Source organism: Lepidothrix coronata, unplaced genomic scaffold (assembly GCF_001604755.1).
Source record: "Lepidothrix coronata isolate B3197 unplaced genomic scaffold, Lepidothrix_coronata-1.0 Scaffold68, whole genome shotgun sequence".
NCBI classification, from domain to species: domain Eukaryota; kingdom Metazoa; phylum Chordata; class Aves; order Passeriformes; family Pipridae; genus Lepidothrix; species Lepidothrix coronata.
Window position 1 is genome coordinate 4,700,859 of NW_016690248.1, and position 25,204 is coordinate 4,726,062.

Below are 25,204 nucleotides of genomic sequence, written 5' to 3' on the forward strand. Positions count from 1 at the left end.
TTGTAGCCTCCTGCAGGCGCTGTATATAATCTTTCTCTGCCAATATGACCTGCCCCCCTCCCCCTCCTCAAAATAAAACGACTATTCTTTTCTACTTTAAGTAGATTTCGTGCAATAAAAAAAATTTTATTGCTTCCAGTAATTGGTATTTAATTTGTAGGCCTTTACAGCTTGCAAAGAACAGACTGCTTTAGCTAGAGAGCTGGTATGTGTGTGCACTATGTGAATTTTATTCCACTGGCACTTGCTCAGTTTACTAGTGTAAAACGATACAATTATGGTTTTGCAATCAGAAAGGCTGCAGATAAAGACCTGGAGAGATGTTATAAGGTCCTGGGTCCAATTTGAAGCAGCAGGCAAGACAACATAATTTTGGGGGGCTCTGCCAGCCTCAGACATCAAAACTTGACTCCTGTTAAGTGTTTTCCATTTTACTGTCAAAGTATCAAAGGCTGTTATTTAAACCAAGAGTCTCTTAAAGTCGATTTTCTTTTTCTCTCCTTTTCCCCCACTGCTTTTATTCCCTTTAACTACCCCGATAAACGTGAGGTGAGGTAACCTGTGAAATGTTAGCCCCCTCATTCCCCACCTCACCGCATAGGGGCCATGAAGCCTTCCGCATCCCTTAATCCCTTTTTTTGGGGTGGAACCTCGCTCCGGCTGGCCCCGTTTCTTTCCGACGGCGGCCTGGCGGGGTGGAGCAGGGGTGTCTCTCTGTCCATCGAGGGCAGGGGCTGCGGGGGGCGGCAGCCGGGGCCGGGACCAGCTCCGCGAGGACCGGGGAGACGCAGCTCGACACTTCCTCGGGGGAGATGCCGCTGCGACACCCACCGATTGCCTCCCGCGGGTCGGGGCAGAGCTCAGAAGTAGCTACCGGCCTGCCCATCTCACCCACACCCAGCCTGCACAAGCGGGGACCGGGGACGAGGAGCGCGTCCACCCTCAGCCTCTCCCGGGCACAGCTGCAAAGCCGCTGCCCCGAGCTGGGCAGCATCCCGCCCCGTCTGACACAGGGGGAGCGGGGACCGGCGGAACTCCGGCCGGGCAGGCGGGCGGGGGAGGGGGGAGGGAGGGAGCGGAGCATCCCGCCGCTGTCGCTGGGCCGCGCCAGGCCGCGGAGTGGGGGATCGCGGGACCTGTGTGTGTCTGTGTGTGGCTGTGCACGCACGGCCGTGCGGACGGACCCGTCTGTGTGCGGGTGCGTGAGTGTTCCCGGGAGTGTGCATTGCCCAGGTCCCCAGGGACCGACCGCCGGACGAGGCAAGCACGCGTGCCGTTTAAAAACACGCGTGTCGTTTCTAACGTGCTTTAGCTGTGCGGCCCCGGCAGAGCGAGGGTCGGATGGGGGCCCGGCGCGGCCCCGCGACCCCGGGGGGCTCCGGCGCCCACTCGAGAGAGAGCGCAGGCCTCCCCCTCTGCCCACGGCGGGGGGCGGCGAAGTAGGCAGGCGGGTGCTCTCGGACGTAGCTTATTATTATTTTAAAATATAGTTAAATTCACGGGCTTCTGCTTGCAATAAAATGGCAAATAAATTATTCCTTCCCTTGAGTATTAGACTACTATCTGATTGAAGATTACTCTGATGTTTCAACAATTTAATTCTGCTAAGAGAAGGGTGGGAGATAGCTGTGCCCTTAACAGAAAGAAAGAAAGAAAGAAAGAACAAACAAACAAATAAATAAATAAAGCCCTAAATAGTCTTCTGTAGGGAGGAAGTTAATATACTCAATTATTTTCTGAAAAAAGATCATAACATCTGGAAATTGATATCAAATGGTGTACAATCCCTGAGAGACGATAAAATTCCACTGTATAATATTTCCACTAGAAATCTTAATAATCCCATAAATCTTCCTTGTGAATTGGGAAAATGTAACAGTTCATTGAAATACTCATTGGGAAATAATTGAAAAAATGTAATAGTTCACTGAAATATTCGTGGATTCTTTTCTTTCTTTGGTGCTGTTGCTAACTCTGTGCATGTGTGTAAATATTCCTACTTCGTTTTAAAGACATACACGGAATATTCCCTTGAGCGCTGCATACCATAAAAGAAAAATATGCCCTTTTGACTTATTAATCATTATTACAGAGTTCGAAATTGCAGCGTCCCTCGCACATTACTGGAGAAGGCAAAGAATTCTCTCTGTGTGTATTTCGTGTTGCTAAATTCGGTACAAACTTTACAGATCTCAACTTTTTTTTTTCTTCTGAGTTTTTTTTCTCGTAGGCTCTTCCTATTCTGCTCGAATTATCCAGGGCAACTGAAATCAAGGGGACTACTCACACATTAGGCTGGCCCACTACATTGTAATTAATTACACACAAAGGCAATTGTTTATTGTAATTCACGCCGTGAATGTTTAATTTTCCAGAAGTAAAAGTAGATGAAGATTTGAACACGTCTAGGCTCCTTGTAATGAATATATGAGTAATTAATGTTTCTGGAAAGATCCAGCTTTATATATATAACAAAATAATAATTGTGATAGAAGAGAGATTGAGCACACGTGTGAGCGCATGTGTTTCCCTCTGCCTCGGTGTAGGAAAGAGGAGAGCATTTGTGTGTTTTTGTACTGAATTAATGTATCCCTTTGGTTACGTTGCTAGAAATCGGAATAAAGACAATTAAGCCTTTAGCATTTCTGTCACACTCCATTAATTACTGTAGCCGCTGCTGTCCCGACCACTTCGTAACATATTCATCAGGTACGATACCCGTCCAGCAGTCTCAGCCGGAGAAGTTGGCTATTGTTAGTTTAAACTATAGCCTTTCAAATGTTCTTTATTTTACTTTTCATACAAGATTGTTTTCCTCTTCTTTAAAAATGTTTTTCTAAAAATAAAACTCAACATAAATGTTTTAAGATTAGACTTGCAGGGAAACAGTTTAATTTTCACCATATGTTGCCACAGCGGTTTGTAGATTAAAAAAAAAAAATCTTTCCACTTAAACTACCAAAAAAAAAAAAAATCTAATATAAAAATGTATTCTTCCCAAAGCGTCTCCCTCCTGTGGGCCATTTTATGGCTCCCAAATAAATCTTTAAGGTTGAAAGAAAGCGGAAAAAACAAAAGTACACTGATGACGGAAAAGCAAGTCCTGCCATGATAATGTCCTTTATTAATATTATAGATGTGTAGTATGCTGGATGGATCAATCATATCCATTCACAATCAGGATTAAGAGAGCCTATTTTAATGAAAATCTATTAGTCTCTCACTTGAGACATGGATGCTGCTTAAATCAATAAACAGCATAAAAGAATACGACACAGGTTTCTAAATTAAAAAAAAAATCCCATCTATGAAATGTGTTAAGACGTCTGTAAAATCCTGAAACCCTCGATCGATACTTATAAATATTTAATGTTTTTTTTTAAACACAAATTGAAAACCATTAACACTGCATCCATTCTTATTATTAAAACAAATTGTCCTTGGAATTATGTGCTGTGGAAATGGAGCCAGATTGAAAGGGCATCCTCTGAAATATGTTTACTTGCTTTCATGTAAACCAATAAAAATCTGCAGGAGTCTGTAGCGTGAGCAGAAAGGTTTGATGTACAATGTCCATGATTACAGTCTCTGAATTAATCACGGGGGGGGGGGGGGAGAGAGAGAGAGAGAGAGGGAGGGAGGGAAGGAGGAAGGGAGATGGAGAGAGAGGACTCAGTTATCTACTCAACAAAATCTTGCTCTTCGGGTCAGCACTTATTAAACCGTGGATTAAAACGATGATTTTTCTGTTTGCTTGTTTACCCCATTTCGACCAAAATAAGCTAAAGCAGGGGAGGGTGGGAGGAAATCGGTTTCATCCTACGTCATACCATGAGTCAATGTACAAATGTAAATTCCTCTTATAAATATGAAATCCAATACTCTGCCTTGGAAGTGCTTAAAGCCTAATGCAACATTTAAACTAATTCATAATTATTCTTCTGGTATAATTCGCAGTAAAACCACAACGGTCAAAAGGTTCCTTTGAAAGAGGAATTAAAAAAATATCACATGGATTGATACCCCGCTAAATAAACCCTCCTCTGCGGTCCGGACTGTCTCCTGCCAGGGTGCCTTGCTCGCAGATGCCCCCTCTCACGCGGAGAGGACTCAGTTAGGGGGCGGGCTTGGGTCTGCGCAGGGCAATCAGCCCCACAGTGGCGGCTGTGGGGCAAATGGAGAGAAGGGAAAGAAGTGGGGATGGACTAAACGAGACAACACTCTTATCAAGTTGGGAGCCCAAACAGGGCAGAAGGCTCCTGTCTGGTACGCCGGGGCAGTAGGGAGAGAGCAGGAGGATGATTTGGGGGCATGGAGCCCCGCAGGTGACCCTGCAGTCCGGGCTGCCGGGGCAACCCACAACAGGCCACTGATGGCCCATCCTGCAAGGGGGTACCGGGGAGAACGGAGTGGCTTCTGCCACGACAAAAGATTACCCAGGTTGCTACGCTGAGCCGGGGGCAGAGAGAAGCTCCGAGGGACGCTGGTGACTTTTTAGTTTTGCGGCAGGGTCCCATCAGCTCCGTACCTGCAAGGGAATGGGATTTGGACGGCAGTTCCTTCTCTCTCTCTCTCTCTCTCTCTCTCTCTCTCCTTCCCTTTATCCCTCCCTCCATCTCTCCTCTCCAGACCATTAGCAATAAGTGTAATTCCTTTCTGAACCCTCCGTCAAAGTTTGTAGTGAGGTCAAAATTGTTCCTCACTTTTTCCCCTCACCGGCATCACCTTGCCCTAGGTCCCCGCAAGGCCCGGGGTTGCACGAAGGGTGGGGGTCCGGGGGCTCTCTCCGCCCCACGCCGCTCCCTGCCGCCCGCTGGGACGGGACGGGCCCGTCATCCCTCGCAGAGATCCTCGGTGCGCGGAGCGCGCAGTGGGGCCGTGCGCGCCCGCAGGGCTGCCCGCACTGCCGCGCCCTCTGCCGCCTGCCCCTCGGCTCTCCGCGGCGTGGGGCGGCGACCAGATCCCCCGAAGGGTTCAGATTTGCACCGCTTCTTCTTCTTCCTTTTTTTTTTTTTTATTTTATTTTTTTTTTTATTTTTCCCCCCCTTATTTGTTTTTCTTCTTTCCCTGTTTCCTCTCCCTTTCCGGTGCTTTGTTTTGCTTCTCGCTTTCGGAGTGAGTCAGAGGCAAGCTCCCCCCGGCTGCAAGGCTCCCCCAGGGTGGCCCCCCTGCTGCCGTCGAGGGCGGCCAGCGGCGGTGGCCCGCGGGCCACGGCGCAACTTGCGCGTCCGGTGGCTGCCCCGCGCCGAGCTGCGCCCCGAGGGTTGCGGAAAGCGGGGGGCAACCAGCCTTCCCTCCAGGCGGCTCCGCGCTGCCGAGAAGCAGGAGGGAGGCTTGGAGTGGGGGACAGGCAACAGAGCTTTTCTTCCCTCTGTCTGAGGAGGCTTGAATTTGTCTGAGGAGGCTTGGATTTCTGCCCCTGTCCTCGGAGGCAGAAGCCCTGGCGTTGGCAGGCGGGGCCCGGGGGTCTCCGGGAGAAGCGCGGCCCCGCGCTCGCGTGGGCTGCAGGCGTGGGGCTGGGCACAGGGGGGAGCTGCGGGGAGGAGAACGGGACGGGGGCGAGGGGGAGGAAAGGGGAGATCCGGCGGACTTGGTGCAAACTCCGGCAGCTCGAGGAAGCCGAAGCACACCGTGCCACTGCGGGGCTGGGGACGCAGAGTCAGTAAATATTTATCCTTGTTTGCTGCTTGCTGCGAGGGCGGCAGAGGGAGGCTGGGCATGGTGGGGATCGGTGCTGGTCGACCCGAGGGCTGGGGAAAGTTTCCACGGCGGTGGCTCAGCCCCGGTACGGCGCCTCTCCCACGCGGGAGCGGTGCCCGTGCCCCCGCGTGTCCGTGACATCCTCGTACCACGCCACCAGCGTGTGCAACAAACCACCACGAGCCCTTATACACGCAAACTGCATGACAGAGTCACAAGCAGCGTGTCGTCCCGGGATTTTTCCTCAGCCATACGTTACTTCTCCATCTATCCTTTGCTTCTATTATTTATGTGGTGCCGTGTGATATACATTAGAGCCTCGGATTTGATTGGCGTTTGCGATGACAAGACCTGTTTGTTAAGTTGTAAGGCTTCCTCGGCTCTCTCACTTGTTAAACGAACTCTGGTGGAAGGATGCCACCGAGACACAACAATATAATAAATGTCAGGGATATCCGCAGTGCCGAGATCAAATGATCAATCCTTGTCCTCTAGATAATCATTTTAAATTCGCACAGGGGGAGATTGATTTTTTTTTAAGCCCTTTATTAATTGCTTCCTCGATTATTATTTTTTCCACTCCTCCTGTGGAGGTGTTAACTCTGGTGCTGGGGGCACCTTTGGATTAATTAAACGTATTTTTAGTGTTTTAATGTTCTGCTAATTTTCAGAGCAGTCCCACACTCCCCCGGAAAAGAAACAATGGCCCCTTGCTCCAACAAGGAGCCTGCTTTGGTTGCGATTCAGAGCAGGGGGTGGCGTGATGATGGGCTCTGATTATCTCAAACTCGAGGAGAGAGGGAACAAGAAGGACGTAAAAAGCCTAATGACCAGAAGACAAAATTCCACCAAATACCGAATAACCCTTCTCGTTAAAGCCCGGGGAGAGGAAATAGAAATAAATAACTGGAAAGTCGACTCCGCGTGGGGATCAAAAGGTGCGGAGAGGCGCTGGAAATGCCGGCACTGTTATCTGGAGACGAATTTCAGGCAGCTATTCAAGCACACAGAATAATAATTATTCCAGGACTACAACAGAAATAACTGCAGCCTACCAAGAACAAAGTGGGGGAATTATTACCAGTTCTATCTTAAATCCAGCAGGGTATGTTTCGTTGGGAAAAAAAAAAAAAAAAAGAACGGTTTAGTGCTCTATTTGTCGTGTAAAAACTCCCATGTTAACAAATTACCCTTCTGCTGCATGCAACTGGATAACGCTACATCCAAATGAACATTTTAGATTTTAATTTTCCCCTACAGTATCTTCAGATAACATAATAACAGTAAACAAGAAAACAGATCCTGCAATGCTTACACGCATCTGGAGGGAGCCCCTATCTATGGATACCCCCCACCCCTCCGGCTAAGCAACCCCCTCCAAATCCTCCGAACGCACCGACGCGGATCTCCGAGGCACCTCGCAACTAGTTTAGCTGCAGCACACGTCCCCTTCCGCACACCCACTCACCCACCCTCAGCCAGAACAGGCAGCACTTTTAAAACAGCATTTTTGTTTCGCCGGTTATCTTAACCATTTAATTAAGAGAAATTAGCTAAAAAGCAAATCAGGTAAAATTTCCAATGATTACAACAAATGCACATCTCCGGCGTTTTATTCATTACCTTTTTTATTGAACACTCATTTTCTTTTCCTCTTGACAGCGATACATTTAATTGCAGGAGCACAGTTATTTGATTAGCTATGGGTCCGTTTTTACTCACAGTGTTGCCACGCACAGGATGTCCTTACAATCAATTAAGTCTTCCTCGACTTTCATTTCTGCAACCCATTTACAGAATGCAGATACCTATTTTCATGTTTTCCTCTTCCCCCCTCCCTCGCTTTTATTCCTCTCTCCCCCTCTCTCTCTCCCCCTCTTTTCCGCTGCTGCCTCTTTGCCTCCCTAAATCAAGGTGCAAAGATGCCAAAGAGTGATGAAATGAAAAGAAAGCCAATTGCTGGACTGAGGTGGGGGAGATAGCTGCTCGGAGTCCGCCTGCGACTATGGAGCAGTCAGTAATTGCTGGAGACAGGGAGAGCTGGGGGTTGGGCTGAGGTAGCCATGTATAAATAGTGTGATCTCAAATTGAAAGGCATAAATAACAGCAGGAGTGATCTAACCCTATACAGCCCATCTTCTACGTGCAAAAACAGCGTGCAGAGGACGGCCACATCTCCGATTGAAAACAAGTGGATCTCTGTGGATAAGATCATCGGGCAGCCATGGAAGAACTTACGGCTTTTGTATCCAAATCTTTTGACCAGAAAAGCAAAGAGAGCAGCAGCGGCAGTGGCAGCAGCAACAAGAAGGAGACGATCACGTACAGGGAAGTTTTGGAGAGTGGGTTGGCTCGCTCTAGGGAGCTTGGAAACTCTGACTCTAACCTACAGGACATGACCGAGACCAGCAACCATTGCCCGGTGCATCTTTTCAAAGACCATGTAGAGAGCGACAAGGACAAACTGAAGGAGTTCAACACGGGCAGGACGGCGGAAGGTAAGAGCGGGGCTGAGAGCCCTCGGCCCCGTGATTCCCGCCGGCAGCCCTGACCCCCTTCCCGGTCGTTCCTGGTTTTCCACAGCGGGGGCGAATCGGTCACCGCGACCCCGGTCCCAGCCCCGGCGGGACGAGTGGGATCGCCTCCTGCATCCTGCCTCCCTCCTCCGGCCACCTCCCTCCCGCAGCGGCGGGAACATACGCTTAGAAACACGTACTCCTGCATGCATAACGTGAGCGTATGCCGTGAAAAATAAGTAGCCATGAAAAATAAGTCACAACTTCGGTCCTGCCCCCCGCCAGCCCCCGTTCACATCCGAAATCGATCCGGTGAGTTAGGCGTTCACTCGCCTCGGGGAAGGGGGCAGCGCAGGACGTCAGACGTTTTTGTCTATCTGTATATTTTTGTACGAGGAAACCTTGTCCGGGGAGTTTTAATGCCTTAGGAGACCTGTTCTTCCTGCTTTCGGGCCGTCGGGATGCTGCTGCTGCTTTTAGGAGAAAGAGGGATGTAGAGGGGCTCTCCCTGAACATTTTGTCTTGTGTCGGTCAGCATATCCTACTCAAAGGCTCCGGCTGGAGAGGCGAAGGAAGAGAAGAGCCTGACTGTGGGGCAGCTGCCCGGGCCCGGTGATACAGAGCATCCCTGCGCCGAGAGCCACCATCGGGCCCGGCTGCCAAGGCCCTCGGTCCCCTGCCTCTCTTCTCACCTGTGCCAAAGCAGCACTGCACCCCAGAGGCAAAACGCCATTCCTTCTCTTAGCGAAAAGAAAATTAAATAAAAAAAATATATTTTTAAAGGAAGTCAGCTAAAAATCCCGCACAGGCTCGCAGGGGAAGGGGAGAATAAGAAGGAGAGGGGATTAGAAAGTTGAGAAAGTGTCTCTAGGCAAGTTAGACAGGTGGACCTGCCTGGGGAGCTACTGGCTACTTTGGGGTAATAAAACCCGGTTAATAGGTTGGGGAACAACAACCAGCCTTTCAGCTGTTTCCTACTGTTTGATCTTGTTTAATATAACATTGGGCGATTTAATTTACAGCCCAAACGTTTATTTAATATCCTATTCTTTTCTACCTCCCTCCCTAAACAGAGGAATGAGGTACAATCACATATCCGAGTACCCGTATTTCTGCAAAAGCCAGTACCACTCAGCACTGCTTATTTTTCTTCTCTGATCGAGAGACTGCAAAACGAGAGTGTTCAGTTTAGAGGAATCATTTGCGCAGGAGATGATTTTAAAAAATGAAAGCAGGGCATGCTTCAGGAAGAAAAAATAGAATGGGAACGAACAACAAAAAAAAGCGCCCCTCTTTCCCCCTTGAATCGAAATTCTGGCTTGTATGTTTAGCTAATCTAATCTACGGAGAGGGACTGGGGGTGGGGATGGAAGGGAGGAGTTGGAAAGAGCTGAGATGCTTGTGACAGTTTAAATTCATACCAGGTTTCAGTCTAATTTCAACTGATTCCGGCGTGTGATTTCAGTCCCACCGATACGCTAGTTAATATTTTATACCTATCACGGACATGCTGTAGCCTCGGAAAAGAGACAGCTTTTGAACGCGCCTGATTTCCCCTAGACATTTCTTGGGTTAGCACCCTCGTCTTTTCATAAGGATTCCCCTTACAGGAGAAGTGCGAACAAAACGCCATTAAAACCAACCAGCGAACACCCCCTTCACCGGAGGCCAGATCCTACCCAAAATTTTGTGCAGCCGGTATGAGCCCGGAGCCCGGAGGAACGATCACGGCCAGGGACAGTTTTCATTTTGGAAGTGAAAACGAGTGCTTCCTCTTGGGTCTGGTCTTACTTAAGCCCAGATGCAGTTCAGGATGCTCTATTACGTTTAATTAATTTACGATCTGCAGTTTATCATTTGCATTTTGGGATGCCCCTAATATAGGTTAATATATGTGCATGCACACATTTTTGTGTGTATACAAATATATATATGTATATAATACATGTGTATTTGGTGAGAGAAAACGGATTTAATTCGGCATCGCGGATGCAACACCCCCCCCGCCCCCCGGCTCCACACCACCCAGAAGTAAAGGCACGACAAAAGAGGTAGTGAGAGCAGGCTCGTCCCGGGACTGCCGGTACCTGCGCTGGATGCGTACCCGACGGGGCGCCCCAGGCAGGCAGGGGATCCCGGGGAACCGGTTCAGCCTATAGCAGGGTCCGTTGCTCTTCCTCTTTTCGTTAGCCGGATTTAAAGGACGGACAGTTCTCTAGGGCTCCTGGCATGAAGGAAAGGGGGAAAAAAATTAGGAAATAATTTGCCAAAGCAAAAGAAATCCTCTTCCCCAAGACAAAAAAGGGGTACTGTTATACCCGCTGCCCCCCTAGCCCTCCTCTCCTCTGCTCGGGACAAGCATGCACAGCGGCCGCCTCCGGTCGCAAATTCTCCCCGAGCCCCGCTGGACTTCATGAAGGCTGAGAGGGTTCCTGCTCTTTTGGAGAGGCTGGGGGTCACCTACGGCCCTTGATTGTGCTGCTCCGTGCAGGGCAGAGCAGGGGTTTCGAGCCGCTGGCAAGTATTTTGGGGTAAGGAGGGGTGATAAGAGGGAGATGGACGGATGGCCTCCGGCCCAAGAAAAGTTTATCTAACGAGACGAATACTTTCACCATGGCTTTACCATGACAGCAGTGGGGAGCTTCTTGTATAACCCTCTTTACCTCGGGAAAAAACATCGACGGAGAAGCCCTCTTCCCCCGCCTCTTCCCACCGCCTGGAGGTATCAGGGCGCCGGCGGTTTTCCTACAAACCCCTTCCCCGAACTGCCCGTGCCAACCGGCGGCGCGGATTCCTCCTAACCCTGGAAAGAAAATAAAATTATATTTATCTCTATATTTTTTCTGAAGTGCTTCAGACGTGCAAGGCAGCGCGGCTCCCTTCCTCCCTCCGGCCCTCGGGTGAGGTGCCCCCTGCCCAGCGCGGAGCCTGCAGCGGGGCTCAGCCTGGTCTGGGGACCCCCAGCTCTGTCCCCAGCCCCTCTCGCCGCCCCGGGGCCGGCCCGGGGACCCCCGCCCGCTCGCCGGTTGTCCCCGCAGGTTGTGCTAAGTTTGGGACGAAGAGAGGGGAGGAGGGAAACCCTGTGTCAGAGAACTTCGGAGAGGTGTGAGGGGAGGTTCAATGTCGTTTTCTCCTTCTCCCTCCCGGCAGGTATCTACGAGTGCAAAGAGAAGAGGGAAGATGTGAAGTCAGAAGACGAAGATGGACAGACCAAGCTTAAACAAAGGAGAAGCAGAACCAATTTCACACTAGAGCAGCTGAATGAGCTGGAAAGACTTTTTGATGAGACTCACTATCCGGATGCCTTCATGAGGGAGGAACTAAGCCAGAGGCTGGGTCTCTCTGAAGCTAGGGTTCAGGTAAGAGAAAGGCTCTGTTCCTGGAAATGTCCTCACCTCACTTCCTAACTGCCAGAAGACCCTAGCACAGTGCCCCGCTTCGTGCAAAGCGGGGAGGTGAAGGCAGAGGCGACGTGTGACGGGGAAGCTGTTTGCAACTCCTCTGTACCTGTTCTGCCAAACAGTAATTCCGCTCAGGGTATATCTGACCGTGCCTTGAGTTTCCTAGGAAGTTGGTTTAACTTTCTTTTTTTTTTTTTTTTTGGAGGGGGGGGGCGTGGGGAGGTTACCGTCATTGGGTGGTGATAGTGTTGACAAGTCTCTGATAACTGAACAACTGCATTTTTTTTAATTATTTTTTTCCCTTGCAAATGTGCCATTAACTCTCCTTTAATCCTCACTTTCTTCCCTGCTTTTTATTTTATGGGGCCGTTATGAAAAAAAAAAACGGCCCAGAAAACAATCGCCGTGAATAAGGCTAGACGGTTTGGGTGCTGAGGGACGGGATTAGCCAGAGCCGGTGGAAAGGTGCCCGCTCTGATTTGCACAGCAAGCCTATGAATGCATGGCACCCCATCTGGTGGAGGTTCCCCCTGTCCCTCCCATCCTGCTTCAGAGACAGCTAAATGCCAATTAGACTTCGAAATCTTGAAAATAGATCCGGGTGCTGCAGTTCTGGGGCCACCAGAGCCGTCTGTTTGGGTGGCTCCATATCGATTATTTTAAATTCCATTTTCAGTTTGATGCAGAGGAAAAATACCGCCTCTTCCCCCAGTCCAACTAGGGAATGCTTCCACAAAACAGATGTACAGATATTATATTAAAAAAACCCAAACTCCCCCCCCCAAAAAAAACAATCTAGAAATAATTAGTAAGATGAACCTGTGGCTCTCCGAGCAGGCAGAGAGCGGGAGAAACGTGAAGGAAATCTCTTCTTGGTTAAAATTCTTGCTTGACCTAACAGACACAAACCAAGCTCAAACGCAAGAAAAGGTCACCAAGGCAACCCCACCACTGAACAAAACGCCTTCACACCCTGGAGATAAGATATGCCCATGTATATATCTGCCTATAGGTGTGGGTAGGTGGGTACACATAGGCACGGGTATGGCTCTATGGGCATAGGTGGAGGCCTCCATGCCCGATCTAACCCCCAGGGCACAGCGGGAAGTTAAGAAATATGGCCCCAAGCTGGAGTGGGGAGCAGGATCTCTTTGGCCTCCTCTTTAACCGTGGAAAGCAAACAGACAGTACACCATTCAGCCCGCCTTTGCCCGAGCAAGCCACCATCTCGCTCTAAACAACTGTCTCCTGGAGGCATGTCTTGAATTAAATGGAGTACCTAGGTTGTTTTCTTTTTTTTTTTTTTTTCCTTTTTTTTTTTTCCCCCCCAAAGGCTCTATTCTCCGCTCAGCTCGTGTGTCTCTCAATACAAACCGAGCTGGGCGAGGGATGGTGCCGGGCATATGCCTGAGGAAGGACAGCTTGCAGGGGATATTGCAGGGGTTCAGGGTGCTTCTGGCCGACTTTCTCCTGGAAGATTGATCTAACCATACCATATAAATTAATGAAAAGATTAAACTTTTGCTGAAGGGGACATCAACTCTTATGTCATCTTCCCGGGTCTTCTTACTTGGGCTCTGTAATATCTTTCCAAGGCCTTGATGTACTGTTTCTATAAAAATAAATTACTTGTAATTGAATTCTGCACTCTTTCTTTCAAGTACTTTATTACTGAGGAGCACCTTAACTGGATGTTCATAGTTAGAGGAAAATTGGTGCTTCAAGTGCTTACAGATCTTAGCACAACAACAACAACAAAACAAAACAAAACAAAACAAAAATAATCAGGAAGAGATTATGAGAAATATAACTCCCCCGAATTTAATAATCTTATAAAAAGGGTTTTCATGTCTAAAAATAAAACTGTAAATGAAATAAAGAGTGAAAGAGGAAAAAATGGATAATTAATTAGGAAATAAGCAGAGTTGATATCCATCAATAAATGGAAGCAGAAAAAAAAGGGAGAAAAGGAAAAGGTGGGTTTTTTTCCAATACTTTCAGAATTGTTCTCTGATTCCTATCTGAACCTCTTGTCCCTTGCTGCTAAAGGATATAGTTTCAATTTAGTGTGGAAATTTGCTGTAAATAAATTGAAGCTCCTATGATAGCTAGTCCTTATTAACCTTTTATTTTTAGTGTTGTACTGGAAACTCATATCACCCAGCTGTCAGGGTTATAATTGAAAGTTATGAGACCATAGTGAGGAGCAGGCAGTAATTCAATTACAACAAATATCTTTGGGTTTATGGTGCAGGGCTAAATTAAATGTCATTATTCACTGTCTGTAATGGAAATCAAAAGGAAATCAGATTAGAGCATTTGTGAAAGAAATCACTGAGTGATCCTTAATGAAGAAATAACTGTCTAAAACAGTGTACTGTGCTTTACTTAGCATATTCATGACTAATTGGAATTGATCGCGAATCACACCAAGCCTGATTTATTATCGCTTAACGCAGTGGCTAATTCATCACTTTTATTCTTCATAACCTTATTTTTTCGTAGCTGAAGGGAAAGGGCACTTCGTTTTCCAGATTTAAATATAATTTCGGTTTGAAAGATGTTATGATTTGCAAGAGAAGTTGTTTAAACGCTGCTTAAATTCCTTCTGACAATTTACACTGCTTTGGCGAGGCGGGGGGGCGGGGGGAACACACACAAGGAGATTTCCTGCAAGGATTTACAACCGTAAAAAAATGTATTATTGTCGCCACAGCTTGATAATATTTTGCATGCTCATATTTAAATATATGTATGTATATAAATCCCTAACGGTCCGGTTAAAAGGAGAATCGATGCATCTTGTTGATATTTGCGTATTGCTGGTAGGGAAAAATAAGCTTGTGCCGCGCTGTGCTGTACAGGGCAGCGATGCGGCAGTGATGCCCCGTTAGCGCGGGGAGGGCTGCGCTGGCCACAGCCGTCAGGGATCGGTACCGGTGGATGGGTCGGTCTGTCCGTCCATTGGTCTGCCCGCAGCCGCGGCGCTCCACAGGCGCTCGCTGTGCGCTCCCCGCACGGACACCCTAGGCAGGAAGAATGGCGCTCTAAATCAGAGAAGGCCAATTCCTACTTAAGAAAATCACTGAGGTACCCGAGGTAATTAATGCCTTCGGAAGCCTTTCTTTGCACTAATTACTCCGTTGTAAATGACCATCATTAAGGCAATTGAAGAAAGCTTGAAGGGAAAATTTGATGTAGGAAGTGCAGTTAGTATTAATTAACCGTATGATCTCTTGGCAAATGCAAGAACATCAAAGGTTGTAGGTGTTTACTTAGCTACAAGATTTTATCAGCGGTGAAAGTCAATGTTTGTCCATATTCGGTAGTTTTGGTGTAGAGACAAGGGTCCGCAAAACATTTTGGTTCGTGCCTCTGACGATGCTTTGGGGAGAGCTGCTAACCAAGCAGTGCGGAAGGGGAAAAGTAATGAAGGTCTGAAATGCCCCTGGAAAAGAAGAGCGGGAGGCGCAGTGGCAACTGCAAGTTCTGCGCTTGTTTGAGCGAGAACGACTGGAATTGGGGCAGGATTATCGGATTACAGGCGTTTCTCGCTTAGGGACATAAGCCCTTTACATCGCAGCCTGTAAAAGATGCTGCTCTTGTCTGTCAAGAAAGTCAGCAGTAGCGAATTTTGTTTTCTTTTAACATTTGGAGAATGGGGAATGATTCGGACCCTTTTGTGCAAACTCATAGTGTCTCACATCTTGACGGAGATCATCCATTCCAAGCCCAGCTCAGGAGAGAGCAGGAGGTCCGGTTTCTTAGGGGCCAGCCCCTAGAGTCTGACCTTGTCCACGCTGGCAGTTCCCCGGGGTGCTTAAGGTGTGACTAGGAAGGGAGCGAGGGTGCTACCCGTCCTGCGTGTGGTCTCATTTTCAGTGTTTGTGGGAGCGGCCCCTCGCTCCAGACGGGTGGCACAAAGACCGCCACTGGCCGTCCAGGGGACACGGGGGCCTCCGAGATTCGATGCGGAGCGGCCGGCTCCCGGTCTGCCCGGCTGCGAGGGCGCTTCCCAACTCCTAGGTTCCGCTGAGAAACCGTAGGATCAGGGACCGCCCTCCCATCCCTGGCCCCCGAACAGCCCCACTGCAGCACTCAGAGGGGTTCACTCCACCTGGGACCGAGCTCTCCCCCTCGGCTGCTCCCGAGGAGAGACCTCAGTAAAGTCGTGCAGAGCCACTCGCCTCGCCTCTCCAACCCTAGCCCCTGGGATAATGCTCCCTTAGCAGCTTCCTAGGCCACCTCCATTTTTGGTTGTTGTTTTGGTTTTGTTTGCATTTTCTTTTCACAGGTATGGTTCCAGAACAGGAGAGCAAAGTGCCGAAAGCAGGAAAACCAGATGCACAAAGGTGGGTTAGGGGTGCGGGCCTGCCAGGAGGGGTTGGCCGCGGATCCTGGGGCGCCTTCGTTGCTCACCCGGTCCTGTTTCTCCCCGCAGGTGTGATCCTGGGAACCGCCAGCCATTTAGACGCCTGCAGAGTAGCCCCTTATGTGAATATGGGAGCCCTGAGGATGCCTTTCCAACAGGTAGTTAGCTTCGGTTTTATTTTACTTTTCCCCAGCAAGCTCTGACCCTCTTTCGTTTGCACGGGAGTAAGCCGGACACGTTTACAAGTGCCATTTATATAGAAGTTGGCACGTATTTAAAACAGGCTGTAAAACTTGGTGAAGGAGCCTCCGCCCGGCTTTCGGGAGCTCAGCGCCCCTCGGGACTGGGTAGGAGGCCGAGTGCGGGGGTCCCGCAGCCCCAGGAGGCGCCGCTGGTGCTCAGGGCCCCTCGGCTGCGGTGCGATGAGCTGGTACACGGCCCCAGGGCCGCCCGCACACCGAACTGGCCTCCCGGGGTGCATCGCCATCCTGGGGCGGGAAGCGCCCGGGCAAGCCCGCCCGCACTCTGCGGGGATGGACCGGCTCGGTCCCGAGCCGTCCGGGGGGCTTCGGTCTCGGCCTAGAGCCAGATAGAGCAGCGGGAGAAGGGTCTTCTACCCGATGCGTGAAACCATCAGGGAAAAAAACTATGCGGACCCTTTCGCTGTCGTTCTCCTCTTCAGTCAGTCCCAGGAGGGCTGTTGAGATCTGCCCTTTTCCCGTGGACGAGGCCGCCCCGGAGTTGGGGAGGCTGCTCCCAGATGCTCTGCCAGTGGATGGTCAGCTGGAACAGGGGCGGGGGGGAGCGCAGGTACCGACGGCACTGTAGGGCCCAGGTCCATGTCCCAGTGAGGTGCAGCACCCCAGGGAAGGCCGCTGGGGAAAACCGGGCAGAGGGAGATGAAATTCCGTCCCGCCTCTAGCCCCTTGTAACTCTCCCTCTTTTTTTTTTTTTTTTTTTGGTCAATTAATCGGGAAATTGATTTTTTCCCAGCCCAAAGGGACCCTCCACCACCTTCTCCGTCTCAGAGACACGTGGAGCTGACAGATTAATTGTATTGATTTTTAAAAGGCATATTTGGACGAAAATAATTAAATACATAAATAAACTCTCCCCCATTCCTCCTCGAACCTACCCGGAGCTGAAATCTCTCAGTCAACCCAATGTGTTTGTGTAGGTCGAGAAAGCTCCAAAGCAAACACCAGTCGGGTATAGAAGGGACCCATGGCCAAGGAGTTTTAGCAAGGTATAAATAAACATCCTTGGAAAAAAAAAAAAGCCTGGAAAAAAAAAATTAGTTATTTAACACTTGTTGGCGCCCATGCGTTGGGCCGCATACTTACTATTTATTTATTTATTTATTTATTCATTTATTTAAAGCCATGAGCAGGAGGGTTAAGCGTCTCTCTGGGCCCCTGGTTGAGTGCGGAGCGGAGGTTTATCGTCCTGACTGCGGGGGGGCTCCGCTCACAAGTTGATCTTTTCAGTCGCCGGGCTCCCCAGAAGGGTCGGGACAGGGGAGGTGGGGTGGGATGGGGTGGGTGGGTGCGTGCCCGTTTCCATGGCCTCGGGGCTCACGCCGTGTCTCTGTCGCCGCCGCCGCCCAGGTCCAGGCGCAGCTGCAGCTGGAGGGCGTGGCCCACGCGCACCCGCACCTGCACCCGCACCTGGCGGCCCACGCGCCCTACCTGATGTTCCCGCCGCCGCCCTTCGGGCTGCCCATCGCCTCCCTGGCGGAGTCCGCCTCCGCCGCCGCCGTGGTGGCCGCTGCCGCCAAGAGCAACAGCAAGAACTCCAGCATCGCCGACCTGAGGCTGAAGGCCCGGAAGCACGCCGAGGCCCTGGGGCTCTGACACGCTTCACCCGAGCCCCTCCCCCCACACCCCGCCCCAGGTGCCCGCGGCGGGCGTGTGTGTGACCCGCACGGACCGCCGCTCTGCCCCCCCCGCTCCTCCTCATACTCCTCCTCCTCCTCCCCGGCCGCAAGGGCGAGCAGCGAGCGCTCCGGCCTCCCTGCCGCCTTCTCTTTCTTATTTTGTTTTTTTTTTGTTTGTTTCTTCCCCCTTCCCCGAGGTCTGCGAGCGCTCGGCGGCTGCGCCCTCCGGCCGCTTTCCTCGCCCGCTCGCCCCCAGGGACTCGGCGGCCACGGACGTGCCGCGTGGCGCGGTGGGGACGCTCCGCGGACACATCCACACACACACGCGCAGCAAACACGCACCCACGAGTCAGAGACTCCTCGGAGGACAAAGTAGGTGGGAGGAGAGAGAAAACAAAGTTTAAACAAATTGACAAAAAGAGAAAAGGAAAAAAAAAGAAAGGAAACGATCTCTAAATTATGTTAATCTATGAACATTGGGGACACTTTGGATTTTTGACCCTGGCAAAAGTGATCGCTCCGGCATAACGTCATCTGCTGCTGTCAGTTTTGCTACCTTGTGCATGTGTCAAACTAAACACGTTTTGAAGATCAGAAATATATTAGAACGAAACTAAACAAAACAAATAGTAATAATAATAAATAATAAATCCTTGGGGCTGGTCTCCATTAAAGATGACATTTCTTTGTTGCCAACAGTATTATTTCACTGCCATGAATCTCTTCCATCACTGAGGAGCTGCTGCTGCAGAACTGGTTTGAATTTAAATGTGGAATTTCAGATCTGAGGCAAGGCAGGTTTTTTTTTTTTTTTTTACTTATTTTCTTTCCTAAAAAAAAAGAAGCAGCAATAACAAAAAAAAAAGCGTGTCTCAAATGTCTGTGTCCTTTGAAAGGAGAAAAAGAGAGAGACTAGAAGTTATTAATTGTTAGTGATAACTTGAAAAATGGGAACAATAAGAAATGCACCTGTTTTGCCAGAATCACCTGAACTCAGAGATGCATTGAGCCATGGAAAGAGGTCAGATTTTCAATATTTTTTTTCCAAATGCCTGGATCTTTGAATCACAATCTTACTGTTTTAGAGGATGTAGAAAGAATGAATTATACAAAAAAGATGGACATATCGTTTTAAGACATAATACTGATGCAGCATTAATTTTAGTGAAATGCAATTAGGTGCAGTAAAGTGCAATACTGTAAATATTATAGATTAAAAAAAATAGCCGTACTTATTCTGTTAATAACCGATTCTGCAAGAAGCGTAACTTAAATCCTTTATGGTCAGACTGGTGCATTGCAGCTCTTTGCCAAAATGACAGTCTGAATCTTCTATGAATGGATAAAGCTGCTTGTATCACATATGGGAAAAGGTAGATGCCATGACTTCTAGTCAAATTAATGTGCCATATTTTTGGGAAACAAGATGAAAAGACTGTGTGACATTTTCACAATAATTTTAATTAAAAAAACCTCCCAACAACAAAACCAAACAAACTAAAACAACCCATAGAAGAAGTGTTTTGTAGAAGCGGACAAGTTCAATAGTTGGCCATTTTAATTTTTGCCTGTGATTTAGATGCCAAGTATTAAGCTAACGCTTAAGCAAAGTAACTACGATAAATCCAGCAAGACTGGGGAGCAGGGAAATCCTTTAAATTATATTACCAAAGTGTCTGAGTTTACTGACCCCACTTCCCAGTTTTACTTTTTTTGTTATTGACTTTTAATTAGGTTTGGTTTTTTTTAAATTTTTGTTTGAGAGGAGAGAAGAAGGTACAAATATTGGTTTTGTCTTCATCTAAAAAGCTATTTTTTGCCTTTGTTACCAAGATCTGTGTTGATGGAAGGTTATCCTCTCCATAGTACCATTATTAGGCCTGCTTTTTATGTATTGTTTAGCAATCCATTGCTAGTTTTGGCTTTTGCTGATATTTATAAAATCCAAATATTATCATAGGACAAAAATTCATCGTTAGGATAATTTTAGACACTTTTCTTCTTCTTAATTTGGTTCTTTTTTTGTTTCTCCCTCAAATTCCAATATTTTCTAGCAATCAAAGTTTCTGCAATGTCAAAGTTGTGCCATTTCCCTTCTACTTACTACATGATAAGTAGTTATATTTTTGATTTGCTAGGCCTGATAAATGTTGCCTGCCTTTTTTACCTCTCTGTAAAAGCCTAGCACCTTTTTAAAGCAAGGCTAAGATATTAAGGTAGCATTACTTCTTGCTGAGAAATACAGACCAAATCTCAGGCAATTAAGAATTTTTTTTTGAAACAAAACATTACCTAGAAAATAAAATGTTATTCATGATGACGTATGAATTTCTGGCTAAAATGAGAAATATTTGGAGTGGTTCCAGCACTTCTAAAATGCAGATCTGAAAAATAATAAACATAACTACAGAGATGGTTTAGGCTATAGTAAGTAACCTGTTGTACTGGGTACCCACAGCATTCAAGGAGAATTAGATTCACGGTGTTAAAGTATAGAGCTTTCGATTGAGTAAGGGCTGCTTGTTATTTGTACCTGTGATCTAATCATTACCATTTCAGATCCTCTTTTGAGACCTTAAAAGAAGCTTACGTGATTTTTTCCAGTCCTGTGCTGGACTTTCACAAAGGAGTGATTTTCAAGCTTGAATAATTCCACAGAATGAAGTGGTTGAAAGTGCAGGCTTGGGACCTGAATCTTCTCAGACATCTAAGTGAGGCTGAGAAGTGTTACCAATCTCACAATCTTACAGGATGCACATACAGTATGCATCCACCTTGTATGGGAAGGAATAACTTTTCCACCTTTACTGTTTTACTAGGTACAAACACAGCAAAAAATGCTTGTACATTTGTCTCAGAATTTTTGGTTCTTTCTTGTACTCAAAAAAGAGTGGAAACATGAATACAACTCCCTGCTAAGATGAAACAAGGCTGGTAGGGTAGCATACATCTTTCCAGAATGAAATATTCTTATAGTTTTTTCTGATTGCTTTCAATGGATGTCTCAAGGACATTCTTGCTCTTTACCACAGAAGGGAAGAAGGTGGCAAGATTTATCAGCTTAGCCTGTTTTGAAGGAGGTACCACAGATTGGCCTGGGGAGAGGGGCAGGGTGTTGCTGTGAATCTACCAAGGTGTTTCATGCTGCTCTTGCATTTCATTTAGCATGAAAGGAAATGAAAAGGTGCACTATGTAAGGGTTGTCACTGAAACCAGTTCTGCTTTGCTTATTTCTTGAATGGGCTGATTTCATCAGTGGTGGCATAAAAGCTTTGTTTTTGATGATGCACATAGGTGGTCTTCTCTTCTTGTCATCCTTACATCATTGGGAAGAAATGAGGCATCCTATCTTGGCTACTGTGTACTGGACTGTACTTTTCTCTAAGTGTAAGTCACTGTGGCTCCATTCACCATGTGGAACTCCAGTGATCATACAAGTTGAGATTCTGGACCAAAGCATCTACTCCATCTCTGTTAATGTGGTGTCTCTTTTTTATTTGTTAGTTTATTGTTTAATTATTTTTCTTAAGTAGGTTGGAGATTGAAGATAACATAGTAATGGCCCTGAGGTGCTTATTAAAGTTTAAAAGTATTGTAATCGTTTTAGATTCTCAGGCATGCCAAGCCTCATTTATTGTCTGCCATCGTCCAGCCTGATCCTTGTGTAATCTTTCATTTGAGAAGAGTGAGATTTCCAAGATCATCAGAACAGCAGCCACTGAGCAGAATTTCCTTGGAGGAGGCCCTCATTTAGTGTGTGTGGATTGGTAAAGAACCTTTCTCAAAAGTTCTGTCTGGTATTTGAAAAATAACTTGAATGAATGCCGAATGAAAAATGCTGTTTATAAACAAGTCTATAAAAAAGGCTTCATGCATTACGTGGGCCCCTTTATAATGGAAAAAATACATTCTGTTTTTTTTTTTTTTAAACTGTCACATGAGCTTAAACACTTCATTTATTTGTATCAAAATAGCAAATTGACTCCATGGCTCATTTTTATTGACTTGGAAACATGTGAAAAAAATTATACTGAAAGTTTTTTTGCTTAGTAGGGTCATATAGATGTAGTGACGTTTTGGTTAATATCATAATACTTAGCACTTATATAATGTTTATTTGCAAAGCACTGTATAAATGTCTATTATTTAATCCTCACCCATTATGAGCTAGGTAAGAATTATTATCCCCATTTTTTAAGAAATTAAAGCATATAAATCAAGGGCCAGGTTCCATCACCTGTTGTCAGCACTGAGTATTATTACTTTTGTTTTTGTAATGTAGGAACATCCCCCAGATCACAATCTGACATGAACTTTGTGGTGGTAGACAACTTTCTATGTAGCAGAAGCCCTGCTCCTAGAAATTTAAACTCTGACTTCAGGCAAGTCTCAAATGGCACATTTGAGACTTTGTTTTGGAGTGGCAGAATTTGCCCATGAGTTATTTCCACAGAACATGTAGTTACTGCCCAATGCTCTGACCCCATATGTCAGTGGGAATTTGGTTTATGGCTCAGTGGGGCTGAGTTGTGTCAGTGTTAAGGCTGCAACCAAATCTCTGAGTTCCCAACAGCATGCACAAATTGCTGGGAAACCCTGATTTCCAACTTCCCCTACTATAAATTTTTCACACAGACCAAATGTACAGATGTCAATTCTTTGCATGCTTTATCTGCTATGTCTTTTAGTCCTATGTTTGCCTATAAAATAATAATAAGACATGATTTTGAATTGACATAACATTGACACATTGGGACTGCTGAGTCAAATAAAACAGAGATTTAGTCTGACGAAAGTCCAAGTCCCTAAGGTAAAGCCAGAATATGGATTTTTTAAAATTGGTGACAAAAAAACCCCCGCATGTTTCTGCTTGTTTAAATGTACTAGGCAAAATAATTTCTTTTATTATTAAAAAGATAATATTAGTTTTTGGAGACAGTATTGATTTGGCAGGATTTTTTTCCCCTTCAGTTTAAGGAAAACTTTCAAAGTATAGGAAGAATAGATTACACATATTTCTTATAAATGTGCTTATTTTTGTAATATCTAATATCTAATTATTCAGGTGATGTCCTTGTAATTGCTAATTGTACTCTACTCTACCAAGTGCGCACAACCAATATGGTTGGAAATTTTTTGTGTTCCTGGTTAAAATGGATGGTTGAAATGCCCCGCTTCTCATCTGGAAGCAACCTACTCACTCTCTTATGTCATTTCCTTTCCCCCCATGTGATAGAATTTCCATGGCAAACGAGTTTCCAAACAGCTGTGAATAACATGGCAACAGCTTCTCATTTGGTCACTTGAAAGTCTCTACTGGTTGCAGCAAGATGTGGTAGGACTGAAGAAGGCCTGGTATTGCTTGGAAACTGAAAAAAATCTAAAAGAAATGTGGTATGCTACAGAATGTGATCTCCTCTTCTTAAGAGATGAATAGAACCTTCTGCTTTATGACTCATGTTTTTTGTAAAATGGCATCTTTTAAGTCACATCTTTAAAGGGTACAACATGGGTCCTGTCCAAAGTTGTGACCAATATTATATTGGTTATTTTTGCTAGTTGGCCTTTCTAGCCAGGTCGGTCAAAGGCCATAGGCTTTGGTGTTTGAGGCATTCTTCAAGAGGGATATGATACCAAATATCCCTCAAATTTTGTCTGTTAGACAGATTTGATGCTAAAAGTCGGTGCCTAATTTTAGTAAATCAGCCTAGAAATTTGCTGATTTCCAGTAAATAATTCAAACTTGATGCAGTTCATACACCTTATTTTGAAAATTGATATTTAACTAAAATCAGTTGAAGAATGTAGAAAATATCAGATTTTGAAGCTGAAGATATTTATTGAAAGGCAATACTTTCATGAATCTAGGCTTATGGTATATGTTAATTACATCAAAGACAGGCAAATATCTCTATTTGTTTGTATTAATGTATGTCGATGTTTTATTTATTTTTGTTTGAAAATTTCTAAATGTGTATTATTTTAATTATGTTGAGTGTAAATTTGACAATGCTTTGCATTTATTTTTATATTTTAAAAACCTGTTGCTTTTGCGAAAATATGAGCAGCCAGTGTGATTTGCAGTACCAGAGCATTATTTTGGTTATATACACACAGTGTGTCTGAGTTTACAGACATTTCAGGGATTGCTAAAATGAAACAAACAAAAAAAATCTCCAAAATCAACTCATCTTAAAAGTTTGTAACCCCTTTTTTTGTGGCAAAAGAGAAAAAAGAACAAGCAAACAACTTTTTTTTAGATTTCAATTATGCCAGCATGCTCCTACATGAATTCACCAGACATGTTGAGTTTCATTTTTGGAGTGTATTATGTTGAATCACATGATATGAATGTACATCTTGTAACAGTGAGATATGAATAAACTTATAAATATTTGTAACCATGTGTTAACGGATACACAGAATAACTACTACCAAAGGGAATAAGAGTAACAAGGCATTTCTCCATGTTAAGGCAAAGCTTTTTCTTCTGTATTTAATGCTTTTTCTTTTTCAAGCACTTTACTCACTTTTTCCTTGCAAAGAATCAAAGTCGTGCATCTTACTCTGCAGTCATTTAATTTCACTTACAGTTCTCTCATTGGCTTTTATGTAAGTTGTGCAGAGTAAGTTGTAGCTTAGTGATGGTTAATTAGAAATTAGTTTTGCACCCCATCTACTAGTATGATGATTGTGTTTGGTGTTCTGTTTTTTCAAAGGATTGGTTGATAATTTTTCCTTGCTGTTAGGAGGAATATAGTAGCCTTCATAGTGGAATGTTCTAGGGACTGTATTTGATGGCCCTGATCTGTTGTCTGTTCAAATCAATAGGAAAGGTACTGCATCAGGCTTTTATTTTTCAGGTGATTAAGGAGTATTTCCTATGTCCCTTCTTGTTGGTATGCTACATATAATTTCCTCTTGTAGTTTTCCTTTTTCTAGTTGTAATTCAGCTTTCTGATGTTGAAAACTATATCTAGGGAATCCTCTTGCTTCCATGCACTGCATTGTTTCATCAACAACGGCAAAGCAAACTGTGTTGGTTGGAAGTCTTTGTTAGGTTACAGTCTGTGGATCATGTTCTAAACTTCCAATGTAGTCACAAGAGTTAGGTTAGACTTGTCTTGCTTGAAAACCAGTGTTTGACATGTAAGTTGCCTTTAAACTTCATCTGCCTTATGGAAAGGGTGGTTCCATATCACAGCCCTTCCCCCAGGTCCTCCCAGAATCTCTTTATTCTTTCTTGTCTGCAGCTTATTGTATATGCTGAAGTCAGAACCTCTACGTAACTTTTCTAACCTTGCATTTTCTGCAAGTGTTTGCATTTATTGGAGTTCTG

General features: G+C 46.1%; 1 protein-coding gene across 2 annotated transcripts; it reads left to right on the forward strand.

The window, feature by feature from the left end:
- Positions 1 to 7,747: 7,747 nt before the first annotated feature.
- SHOX (short stature homeobox) lies at positions 7,748 to 17,959 on the forward strand. 2 transcript variants are annotated; one of them, XM_017818365.1, is made up of 6 exons: positions 7,748 to 8,198; positions 11,367 to 11,575; positions 15,912 to 15,969; positions 16,059 to 16,147; positions 17,597 to 17,856; positions 17,937 to 17,959. In XM_017818365.1, the coding sequence occupies exons 1-5, from the start codon at positions 7,925 to 7,927 to the stop codon at positions 17,840 to 17,842; spliced, it is 876 nt and encodes a 291-aa protein (XP_017673854.1). In that variant the 5' UTR covers positions 7,748 to 7,924; the 3' UTR covers positions 17,843 to 17,856; positions 17,937 to 17,959. The 2 variants fall into 2 exon arrangements, with proteins under 2 accessions (XP_017673854.1, XP_017673855.1); XM_017818366.1 differs by lacking the exons at positions 17,597 to 17,856; positions 17,937 to 17,959 and adding an exon at positions 16,983 to 17,066 and having other exon boundaries at positions 7,751 to 8,198.
- Positions 17,960 to 25,204: the final 7,245 nt, after the last annotated feature.